This window comes from Alligator sinensis, unplaced genomic scaffold (genome assembly GCF_000455745.1).
Source record: "Alligator sinensis unplaced genomic scaffold, ASM45574v1 scaffold518_2, whole genome shotgun sequence".
NCBI classification, from domain to species: domain Eukaryota; kingdom Metazoa; phylum Chordata; order Crocodylia; family Alligatoridae; genus Alligator; species Alligator sinensis.
Window position 1 is genome coordinate 391813 of NW_005842779.1, and position 12036 is coordinate 403848.

Here is a 12036-nt window from a genome sequence, read left to right on the forward strand (position 1 = left end):
CATGAAAGCACCTTATTTCCCTTGGTCATTCCCTCTCCTTCAGATAAGCAGCAAGAGCAGCCCTCAACATACCTTAAAAATCTCCTTCGCTCCCCTCTCAAAGTTGTTTGATCTGTTTGACAAGGTGATCAACTCGGTTTTACCAGCCTCGCCATACATCTGCATGAAAACATTGGCGTTGGTGCCTGCTGACCGCATGCTCCCCGTGACTACAGTTACTTCATAGTTTACCACTATTCCAAAAGAAAACACACCATCAATAATTAATATACAGTGCTACTTTGCTTATTTCTGGGCTGATCTTAATAGCAGAGAAGTAAATGAAACTACTTGGAAAAGAAAAGAGAGTCATTGACTTCAATACAAACAAAATAACTTACTAAGTCTAAGGAAATGCATATTTCATTATAGCACCTTTAACTCAGTCCCATGGATAGGATCCCAGCCAGTGACAATCACAGCTGACCAGGCTTTCCCTCAATAATGTCTCTGTTACATTTTGATTTGGTAACGGTCTAAAAATGCCCTGTCCCATCAATTAGACACCTAAGTGTAATTCTGCTCACCCTGCGCAAGTCCCTGAGAAACATTTAGATACCTAATAGATAGACTAGGATCTGTCCCCCGGTGTCTCTTCAAATTAAATACAGCTTTGCACTTACTTAGCATTTTAATGTCTTTGGCTCGCTAAGCATTATTATTAGTCCAATTTTATAGTTATCCAAACTCAGGCCATGGATCTGAAACAACCTGAATGGTGCAACCGCTGACACAAGTCTCCCAATTTCCCATATAACACATGGCAAGTCACTCAGAAGCTCTGTTCCCTAGTTACGCCATCTGGAAAATGACTGTGCATGCATTCGCCCTGAATGAAGGGCCGTGCTATGTGATGAAATGTAATCCCATCTCACAAAATGCTTCAGTATTTCAAACTCATCTTTGTTCCGATTTGCAACAAAACCAAAAAGTTTCTTATTTCTCCACCGAAGGGAATAGACTTCTGGTTCCAAGGTTGTCCAGAGGATCCCCACCCCACGGGTAATCAGCCTTATGGGCAGCTTTACAACTAGGCATCCTCGGAGCCACAGGGTCCCTCATGTTGGGACATACTGTCGGTCAGGCCACCCAGAAGCCAGGCAAGATTGCTGGCAGGAAAGCAGGCTGACACCTGCCAAGCAGAAGAGTTTTGTCAGAACTATGTAAAAAATCAGCCCATCTCCAGATGGCTATTTCAGTGAATCAGCAAACTCTGATGGGGAAAAACATTTCCTTGGAGTTTTCTAACAATTTCTAATAAAGGGAATAGTTTGGTGGAGAAGGTAGGAAAAGGAATCATGTACTAGAGATGGAGTTTTCTTTTACTCTTAAAAAGTAACAGTAACCTGTTCTGCTCTGGTAGCGTAAGAGAAAAATATTCTCACTCTGGCCGCTGAACTGTCAGATCAAATGAATTCCCAAAGCTCAGCCAGAGGGTTGCTAAATTAGGACCTTAGAAATGGAAGCTCCTTATCCAAAAGAACGATCCCAAAGAATTACAGTAGCAGAAAAAACAATGACAGAAGCAATAATACTAAAGAATATTCTTGCCCTCACATTTCTCAATGGGCAGGATTTCACTTGGGTAGACCTCCACCTCTACTTTCCCATCCGCCTCATCTTTGTCAAGCCATCGGTTGCAAGGAAACATGTATTGCCTCCCTTGGACAGGAACTGTGATCTGAACACTAGACAGGAACCAACCAGATCGGAGACCTACGTTATCATGTCCAATAAGAATTCTGTTGATCTTGGAAGGGGGAAAAAAAGACAATGTCTACTTAATAACACAAATATCTATTTCCCTGGCAGTCTATAACGAACATGCGAATTAAACTGTGCGCACCCGGTTCTGAACATAAAATGTGCACTTAAACATGCATATAGACAGTTAGGCAGGCAAAAAAGCCACCCTGTATGTGGAAACATCAACTTGGATATGCAATCAGGTATCCCTGGATTGGAACAGTGGCTCCCCATTGATGAACAGGATTCTTAATGTCCCATCCAATGGTCAGATGTTCGTGTAGTACAGCAACTCTCCTAGTACCAGGACAAGTATGAACTCAGTCCCCATCAGATTCATTCTTACCTTGCCGATATCCATTGTTTCTACAGTAAATTCGTCCACTCGTCCACGTTCAAAGTAATTGCCTAGGTCATTATCAGAAACTAACAGAAACTCCTTGCTAGTGTCTGCCTTTTCACCGTAGAGCTTGATGAAAACTTTAGAATCTGAGCTGGCACCAGGGACATCTCCTGTCTTCACACTGATGTGGTAGTTGACATCTAAAGAAGTATCAATGTACACAATATAGAAGGACGATGCACTTCCAAAGCTCATCATGAATCATTTTGTCTGATTATCAGCTCAAGCAGAGTGTAAGTTGTAGGTAAGAGAGCCTGGGAAATGTTAACAGAGGAAGACAGGAAGACTGGAAGAGGAGCACCATAGAAGGAACTGATAAGCTTATGAGATGGAATCAACAGCTGGAGAAGAAGTGAAAACCATAGCAGATATATACACAGACTGGGAATGTCTTATAGTAGCCATAAAAAGGTCATCAAGCAGCCGCCGTGGAAGGATTAACACTGAACGCTGCCCCTGCTTCTTGGTCACCCAGACAGAAGCAGCAGCCCTTTTGGCTCCCATGATAGCACAGCACCAGTAAGCTTCTATTTTTCCACGCTTCTTTTCTAGAGAAGAAAAATCAGCTTCCCCATTTAAGACATACATCCCAATTCTGGAGAGCTGATTTGGGGTGAAAAGGTGATATGGAGCAAATACAATATGTTCTTGTATGAGAATTAATCCCATTCATAAGCAAGGATCTAAGGGTCAGAGAATTTTTGTCCACGCTGGCCCTGTGCACGCTGCTAGATACTACTGGCAAAAAACCTTCAGATTTCCTGTTGATTTAAAAATTAGTAAACAGCCCACCCCAAAGTCTTCTCCATCCCAGATCAAACTCACTTTTCAGCAGCGGTGAGAACGTAGCGGGCACCAATTCTCGAACAATCTGACCGTCATCCTCATTTTTGTCAAGCCATCTGGTGTGCAAATAAAAATAAGTTGTCACCCAATTTTTGAGGGTCTTCTAAAGTCCAACCAGGTAGAGTATAGAAGATAGGGTCACGGAGGTGACATTTCTAGGTGGATCTACGCATCAGGAAAAAAACATCCTTGCTTGCAGAAATGTGAACCCGCCCTGCAGAAGTCTCCTGCTGAGCTAAATTCTCTAAGAGCCAGGGTTATTCAGAAGGCTGGTCTTACCTGCTTGCAGCATGAACAGGGATGTATCTTGCATCTGCCTTTAAAATGAAGGTGCAAAATTCAGCAGGTACAAAACACTCCTGCAGATGCAAAACTCAAGCCTTTTGAAAATCTTGCCTATTGTCCAAAGATTCTTGCCAGCTTTTCTTCTGACAATAATACCACATCAGGGCTACTGAGATGTCTTTTCTATCGACTGCTTGTGTCTCTAGGTTTTTATGCCATTCTCCTTTCCTTTGAATAACCAGAGAGCCCCTCATCTCCATCAGCCAGCTGCTGAATTATATTATTGGACCTGGCCTCTCCATTCCAGGGCTAGATTGCCATGGAGGTCACATGCTTAAATCCTGGATGTCTGGCATAAGCAGGAACTTCCTTGTTTCTAACCATTAGTGCTACAGGTGAATTAGGGAAATTAAGGAGAGCCTTCCAGGATTTTCACTGATACAAGTTCTGGTTCAAACAAAACGGTGGCTTTACCTCTCAGGGGGATGGGCTAGGAAAGAGAAACAGGCCAACATTGTTTAAAAGGAAGAGCTGTTCCTCGAACCCCAGGATTGATGGTTTGATGTACTGATTGTGATCTTTTAATTTTTAGCATTAGCAGACTTCAATCCAAATGATTTCAGTGTCAGACATTACTCATAGTATTAGCCTGGATGCATTTCTTCCAGACAGGCACAATCAGGCCATTTCAACCTTTTTACATGAGGCCACTTCACAAACAAGCCATCAGGAAGTTGTTTGCAATTACCCAGATGATTATTCGGCTCTGCTGTCTCTTTGTTGGAAGCAAGTTGGCGGGTGTGGGGGGGGATGGACAGATGGAGGGACAGAGAACAAATAGGCAGGTTGTGACCTTGCATGAAGATTATTTCAAACCCATGAGGTAAAGGGCTCCTTTCTGATTTCCAACACACACAGGGAAATGGGCTATGCACAGGAATCATGCAGAAGAAAAAGCAGCGTCAAGGCATGCCAACTGTAGAACTGGGAGCTGAAAAAAAAGCACTAGAAAGCTGCTGTAGTCCATAATCTTACAGGAAAGATGAAGAAACACCAGGCTTTTGCAACCATACTGAGCACACAGCAGCCAAGGCAGCATGCAGAAGAGAAACATATGCAATGCCATCCGCTCGTCCCCTTTCCCACCTCCCCATTAAACTTTCGCCGGTTGTCGGGTAAGTAATCTACCCAGTATTCTTCGCTTTCACTCTATAAAACATGTGGCCATGTGAAGACTCCTTGGGGAGGGTTAAAAGTGAATTATATCGGCATGAGGAAACATAAGTTTAACACCCTGTGAGGTCCTGAGGTGTGATGTTGCTCCTCAGTGGGGGGTGGGAGGTATCGTAGGGATACAGCAGAAGCATCTGTGCTGCCGAGCGTGAGACTGCTGCAAAGAGCAGAGCCCAGTGCAGGACATAAGACGTGCAGACGTAGCGCACACCAGGGCACTGCATGTTTGAAGAAAGCAAGTCTAATGTATTAGCCCCTGGTTTGGGTGGTTAATTTTACCTGTTGGAATGGGTCCTTAGCACCTGTGTGTCAGGCAGTCCTTGGTGTTGGCTCAGGGTTTCCATCCTTGGACATGTATCCGATGACTGGGGGATTGGGTCATCACAAGAGTCAAGGCACTTCTGTGTATACGTGGCACTTCACTGGGGCGGTCCCTGGAAATATACCTTCACTTCTGCCCGCTCCCAACCCTCTGAAGTCAGCATGCCCTACAGGAAGAGCAAGGTGACTTCAGTGCCAGCTCTGCTGGTATTAATCTACCTTCCACCGTCTTGGAAGCTCTTGCCGCTGGTGCTTATGCTGGTGCTTTTGTGGACTTCACTGCTGCTGGCATGCTCACTCCCTAAGGAGTGAAGCCATGAGCTCCTTCTGGGCCAAGAAGGAAGAAACAACCTGGGTTCCTCAAGAAACAGATCTTTAGGCACACAAGGGCAAATACTCTTTCCTTTGTGAAGAGGGAGCAGCATGAAAAAAGGCTTGTGTCTGAATAAACAGCTTCCCTACATCCTCATCTGAAGGCAAGAACGAGGTAAGGAAAGCTTGCCAGACTGGAAAAAAAGAAGAAGATAGGGGCAGATAATCAATAGAAACAGCTTATGGCTCTTACTCTCCCCTCACTTTGCTTAAGCCAAGGGCATTATCCCCACAGGCAGATCGAGACAAAGACTTTAAGTAATAGTGTGATTTGCATTAGCAACACATTCTGGTTCCTCTTTCTTCAGCGCATCTGCTCCAACACCTTAATGCTGTTGAAATCCCAAGGGGATGTCATACAGTACCTATTCTATTTGCCTATGAGCTCCTTGTGTATCAAAATCAATGTACACCTCACCTGCCAAGCAGCAGGCTTTGTACAAATTCTGAAGGAATACATCATTCTGTATTTAATGAATGAGGTTTCAAATGATGTCAACTAAGTTATCAATATATATAAACCCAGCCCTCTGTTGCTACTGGATGAGAGGTTACAACAAGTGTAAATTCTTCTTCACGTGATTCTTCTCACAATGTGTCATGATATGTTTTATAAAAAATGATTTTGTCTGGAGGTGAGATACACATTATAATAGTAGGAATGGCCACAAAGGTAGATAGTGGCAACAGTGATGTAATGAGAACCACAAAACTGACACATTATATTGCAGCAACGGATGCAAATCGCTGCGTGCATTCAAATGAAGGGCCAAGTATTTGTTGCATAAGGAGCCTATATAAGCATTTTCTGTTTTGTAAAAATATAATCTCCTATTTGTTGACAAATAAATGTATTTGTCTAAACATGTGGCTCTGTGGATGCAGGGAGACCAGTGGATGTGGTGTACCTTGATTTTCGCAGGGCTTTTGATACAGTCTCTCGCAGCATTCGCATAGGCAAGCTAAGGAAGTGCGGGCTGGATGAATGGATTGTCAGGTGGACAGAAAACTGGCTGAAGCATCGGGCTCAGAGGGTAGTAATCAATGGCTTGATGTCTAGTTAGCAGCCAGTATCAAGTGGAGTGTCCCAGGGGTCGGTCCTGGGGCTGGTTTTGTTTAATATCTTCATCAACGACTTGGAAGATGGCACAAAGTGCACCCTCAGCAAGTTTGCTGATGACACCAAGCTGGGGGGAGTAGTAGATACGCTGGGGAATAGGGCTAGGATCAGGGTCTCTTAGAGAAATGGGAGGATTGGGCCAAAAGACATCTCATGAGGACAAATGCAAAGTCCTGCCCTGAGGAGGGAACAACCCCATGCACCAGTACAGACTGGGGGCTGACTAGCTGGGCAGCAGCTCTGCAGAAAAGGACCTGGGGGTGACAATGGACAAAAAGCTGGATATGAACCAGCAGCGTGCACTTGTTGCCAAGAAGGCTAATGGCATATTGGGCTGTATTGGTAAGGGTGTTGCCAGTAGGCCAAGGGAAGTGATTATTCCCCTCTACTCAGCACTGGTGAGGCCGCATCTGGAGTACTGTGTCCAGTTTTGTGCCCCACTACAGAAAGGATGTGGACAAATTGGAGAGAGTTCAGTGGAGGGCAACAAAAATGGTTTGGGTTGGGGGACATGACTTATGAGAAGAGGCTGAGGGAACTGGGCTTATTTAGTTTACAGAAGAGAAGACTGAGAGGGGATTTAATAGCAGCCTTCAACTACCTGAAGGATGGTACAAAGAGGATGGAGCTGGGCTGTTCTCAGCAGTGACAGATGACAGAACAAGGAGCGATGGGCTCAAGTTGCAGCAAGGGAAGTTGAGATTGGATGTTAGGAAGAATTTTCTCACTAGGAGGGTAGTTTCATAGTTGGTAGGGTCGGAAGGGACCTGAACAGATCAAGTCCGACCCCCTGCCCTGGGCAGGAACTAGTGCTGGGATCATAATACCCCAGCCAGACATCTATCCAACCTCCTCTTGAAGATCCCCAAGCTAGGGGAGAGCACCGCCTCCCTTGGGAGCCCATTCCAGAGCCTGGCAGCCCTAACTGTAAAGTAATGTCTCCTGATATCAAGCCTGAACCTACTCTCAATTAATTTGTGGCTGTTATTCCTTGTTACCCTAGGTGGTGCCTGGGGGAGCAGAGCCTCACCTATTTTCTGCTGGTCCCCTTTAGTGAGTTTATGGGTGGCCACCAGATCCCCTCAGTCCTCTCTTGTAGAGGCTAAATAGATTCAGGCCCTTTAGTCTATCCTCATAGGGCCTGCCCCGCTGCCCCCTGACCATGCGAGTGGTCCTCCTCTGGACCCTCTCAATGCTAGCCACATGCCTCTTGGTAGTAAGGCACTGGAACAAGTTACCCAGAAATGTTGTGGTAACTCTCTCCATCCTGGGAGGTTTTCAAAACCCCGCTAGACAATGCTTTGGCTGGGACGATCTAGTTGGGGCTGGTCCTGTTTGGAGCAGGGGGTTGGACTAGATGTGACCTCCTGAGCTCCCTTCCACCCCTCATTTTCTATGAGTCTATGATTTCTAATGCACTAAGAAAGCTGAGTTGCACACACTGTATCAGATATACAGCAATGCTGTATGACCTCTAAAGAACTACATTTTGAAGCTTCAAAAAATCTGTTCATCCATTTTTTTCAGAAAGGCGGCTCTCATCCTATCCAACCCTTTACGCTTTAACTTTTATCACCAGTCAGCTGCATACTGGCCTCACTTACACTGCATTAGGATTTTATTAGGCATAGATGGTAGCAATCACAGGACTGCATGACAGTGGTTCATTTTGAAAAAAACAAATGCTTCTAATGTCAGATAGTCCGCAGGAACCATTATGCTTTGAGCATATCCACAAAACAAACCACTACTCCATAATGAACGCTCAGGTACATTAATTACACTTCCTCCCTGGAAGTGTGGTTCAAGTGACCATTTTAAAAACATTGACTGCGAGCAGCTATAAGCTATTACATCCTCTTCACAGTGACTATTTTAATAGTTTCAAGCACAGGACTGGGAGTCATTACTCCTGGCTTCTCTTCCTGGCTCTGCCACAAACTCGCTGTTAATCCACTTAACATCTCTGTTCCTCATTTTGCTCCCTTGTAAAACAGGGATAATTCTCCTCATAAGGCTGTTGTGACTATTAATTAGTAGATGTCCCTCTGGTGCTGTATAAATGCTTATTTAAAAAAAACCCAACCCTGTTAAATAAAAAAAATCTTAGCTACATGTTTACATATGTATAAATAAAAAGAACAGAAATCACTGAGATACATGCAAGCAAAATCCATGTTGGCAGCCGGGTGCTGTCAGAGATTGTTTGAGCTGCGATCCTTGCACCCCGGAGTGTCATTATTTCCCTATATGTCAGTGTATCCTGTTCTATGTAAGCAGATTTGTCTAAAATCATCTGTCCCTGGGAAGATCTGTTTCTGTTGGAAAAAGGTAGCTTGTCCTCTGGCTGCGGTGGAGTAGTCGCAGCTGAGTGACAGCATGTCACTGGCCAGATAATAAGGCACGGCAGCAAGAAAATTATTTTCTTGGACTCCGTCAGCATGTTGGATAGAGCAGCAGAAGCTGGCTGGCTACTGAAGTGAAGGGAGATTGTACATCAGCATATCCACCAGCTGGCAACAGACTGGCCAAGGCAGAAATGGAGGCTTCCTCTGGCCTGTCTCATTTGGAGTCTCCTAATCTCTCACCAAGGGAGGGACTGCTCCTCCTAATCTTGTTTCCATTGCTGTAGGAGGAGTGGACCCCCTCTGAGTGATGGCCAAACTAGCCAAGAAATACAAAGCATCCCTGGCCAGCAGGACTGGAGAGGAAACATCCAAACGCTGCGGGTCTGGGAGGAGCTGACTCGTTCACACGGAGGATGCAGTGGGTAAGAACCTTTGCCTTCTGATATCTTCAACTTCCATGACAACAAGTGCTGATTGCGCTCCACATTGGGGTCCACGTCCTCGTGATCCTGCAGACAGCGCAGGTACCAGAGACGGTGGCAGGGAGCAGAGTTTCACTATCTGTCATGGGAACTTTTTCCATCTGAAAGGACTGGATAATGGTGGCTCAAGGACAGCAAAATAAGGCACTTCTTTGGTGACAACGGTCTCACATGGGCAAGAGACTGCGGGAAATGCAAACAGAGCAGAGTCCGGGGACTCATAGCATGCAGACTGAACATGTGCACGGGATGTCTGAGTGGGGCAGGTGGATTTTCCCCCCCACCCGATTTCCAGCTTCTTGTTTGTGGCTGCTGTTTTTAATGGTCAATGAAATTTCCTTTTATTTCACATCTGAACAGCGTGACAAGTACAATCATCCCAGAATGGGACCTTTCCCACAAGGTGAGCTAAGGCCATTGTTAAATGCGTCTAGTCAGAAGGTGATTCAGAAGCAGACTTTAATGACAGCGAGGTGCCTAATGAGTTTAGAAATGTGAGAGTCTCTGAAGAGGCTCAGAAGAACCATTATTACATGGAAACCTGATGTCCAGAATATTGCCTGTCTGGTTACTGCACCGTGTTTCGACTAGGCAAAATGTACAGTTGCTAAATGAGTGTCAAAGGGTGACAATGTAATACAAGAGTGGGTTTATTTTGTGAAGAGGAGGTACTGATAATGTGGCACCTGGCTTGGTTTTCACTGTGAACGTAACACTGCATCTCGTGTTCAGCTCTGAGACCTTAGCGCGCTGGCTGCGCTCCTGCTCGGCGATGTGACCCTGGAATTCAGCGGGCCTGACTCTGAATGAACAGGACGCGTCTACATGAGATGCTAAATGTGCAGTAGATCAATTCGACTGCACACTAGCGCATCACGGCAAAAGCCAGGCTATTGCACTAACGTGCTGCAGAATCAGTCTACAGAGCATTCGCATTACTAAAAAAGCATGCGCCGGTGCTACTGCACAGTAGTGCTGGTTACCGCACACTCAGTTACTACCTGTTATTACAGATACTAAAATGAATGCGCAGTACCCACAGCGCATTAATGCACACGGAGATGTGCCCACAGCGTCTTACACTAAGCTAACTCCACTGGCCTCTGTGGAGTTGTTCCAGATTTCTATGAGATGCAACACCAAAATAAAACCCAAGGGTTCAACGTATGTTGGTAATTCAACAATTAATCACATTTCCATTTAACACTCCACGTGTTCTATAGGAAAAGACATCTTTAAAAAAACCCCCAGGACCTTAGTGTTATTTACTGGAATTCACCAAGAAAGACATTAAAGAAAAATGGGATTTTAAGGAACCAGGATTCTTTGTGAAAGCTGTGTCTCCTGTGGTTTTGCCTAGGCATGGCTAATTTGTTCTCTCCACAATGTTGAGACAGATACTGGTTAAAGAGGTGTGTAGTGTGTAAAAGTGCACAACTCTAGCTTCCTCCATGCTCTTTTTGGCCACTTGATTGGGTAAAGAGAAGAATACATCTGTAACTTGCCCACAGGGCAGAGTTACACTCTTTTCTCCTATGGACCCGACACCATTTAGAGGCGATGTGCTTCCCCCTTCATTCTCATGAAGGGTGCATGATGGCAGTGTATCAGCTCTGTGTACTGTCAAACACAGAATTGCATCCCATAGCTCCTGGGAAGATGGGATGTGCATATGAGAGTGGAACAGTGCCCCCCCATATGCCACAAAACCAGGAGGCGGCAGTAACGATGAGCGTGCTGCTGCAGCAAGCGACTGCAGGAACACTAGCAGGTTGTATTTTGTCTCAGGGAAATCCTTAGCATTTTGCACTCAGGCTAAGATAAAAGAGTTCAGATGCTCTCAGACAACTCGAGCCCTGGAACGATAATTCGGTTCCTCCGAGGCTGACAAGGACTATCTAAGCCAATGCTTGATTCGAGAGCATCGTTGTCAGTACCTGTTACAGGGAAATTCCACAGCATCACTTTCTGGCTGTCCTTCTTCCCTCACTATCACTTTGGCAAGGTACCAGCCACTGCTTCCTCCTTTGCCATCATGCCCTATCCTGACCCTCCTCACCTGCTTCAGATTCACAGCTTCAAGGTAGAACTCATCAGCCTTTGGTGGAGAGAAAAAAGAAACAAGTGAGGCAAAACCGCTGCCATAAACGCCAACACAGATCCAACGTGTATTATTGCAATCAAGCCATTCCCAGGGAGAAGCAAGAGACTCCACAAAAGATGCGCCCACTCCATTCAAGTGAATTTCCCAGGGGATGAGGAGCCTGAACACTTGTGCTAGGTGTTACAAATCTGCAGCGTTGGGTTATGAAGGGGGCCTTAAATCTCTCACCTACACTCTTGTGTTATACCACAGCGGAGAGGAAGTTTGTGGAGGAGTTAGGGCAGCACATCTCAACGTGATGGAAGGGTGTCCTGAATCAAAAAAGGCTGAGCAGTCCACTAAGTCAAGGAATGAACCTGGGAATCCCAGGTTCAAATCCCTACTCTGTCACTAACTTCCATAGTGGCTTCAGGTCAGTCTCTTAGGGCCAGATTCATGAAGGTATTTAGGTACCTGGCTCATTGATTAATACTTTTATTGATCTGAGCCTTCCTCATCAGTTACTGAGATGTAGAACAGGGTTCATCCACCTCTACCACAGTGAGATGCTAAGAGGTTAAAACCATTAAAAGGTCCTGAGGTGCTCCCATGGTAACCAGGGTTGGATGAGCACCTAAAGTAGAGATACACACACCTTTGTGGCTTGCTATATGCCCAATACCATTGCCAATAATCCTTGCTTTTAATGCCTTCTCAGGTAGGGGGAGATGGGGGATAAGAGAGAGGGTCTTCACTGT

General features: G+C 45.3%; 1 protein-coding gene across 1 annotated transcript in view; it reads right to left on the reverse strand.

Annotated features, from left to right (window-relative positions):
- LOXHD1 (lipoxygenase homology domains 1) overlaps window positions 1-12036 on the reverse strand; it is a 194840-nt gene that overhangs the window by 105759 nt on the left and 77045 nt on the right. The window contains exons 14-18 of the mRNA XM_006034862.2: window positions 11133-11293; window positions 3014-3090; window positions 2132-2328; window positions 1597-1789; window positions 73-233 (exon numbers count right to left, since the gene is read on the reverse strand). Of these exons, the coding sequence (XP_006034924.1) occupies window positions 73-233; window positions 1597-1789; window positions 2132-2328; window positions 3014-3090; window positions 11133-11293 (789 nt within the window). The remainder of the gene's footprint in view (window positions 1-72; window positions 234-1596; window positions 1790-2131; window positions 2329-3013; window positions 3091-11132; window positions 11294-12036) is intronic.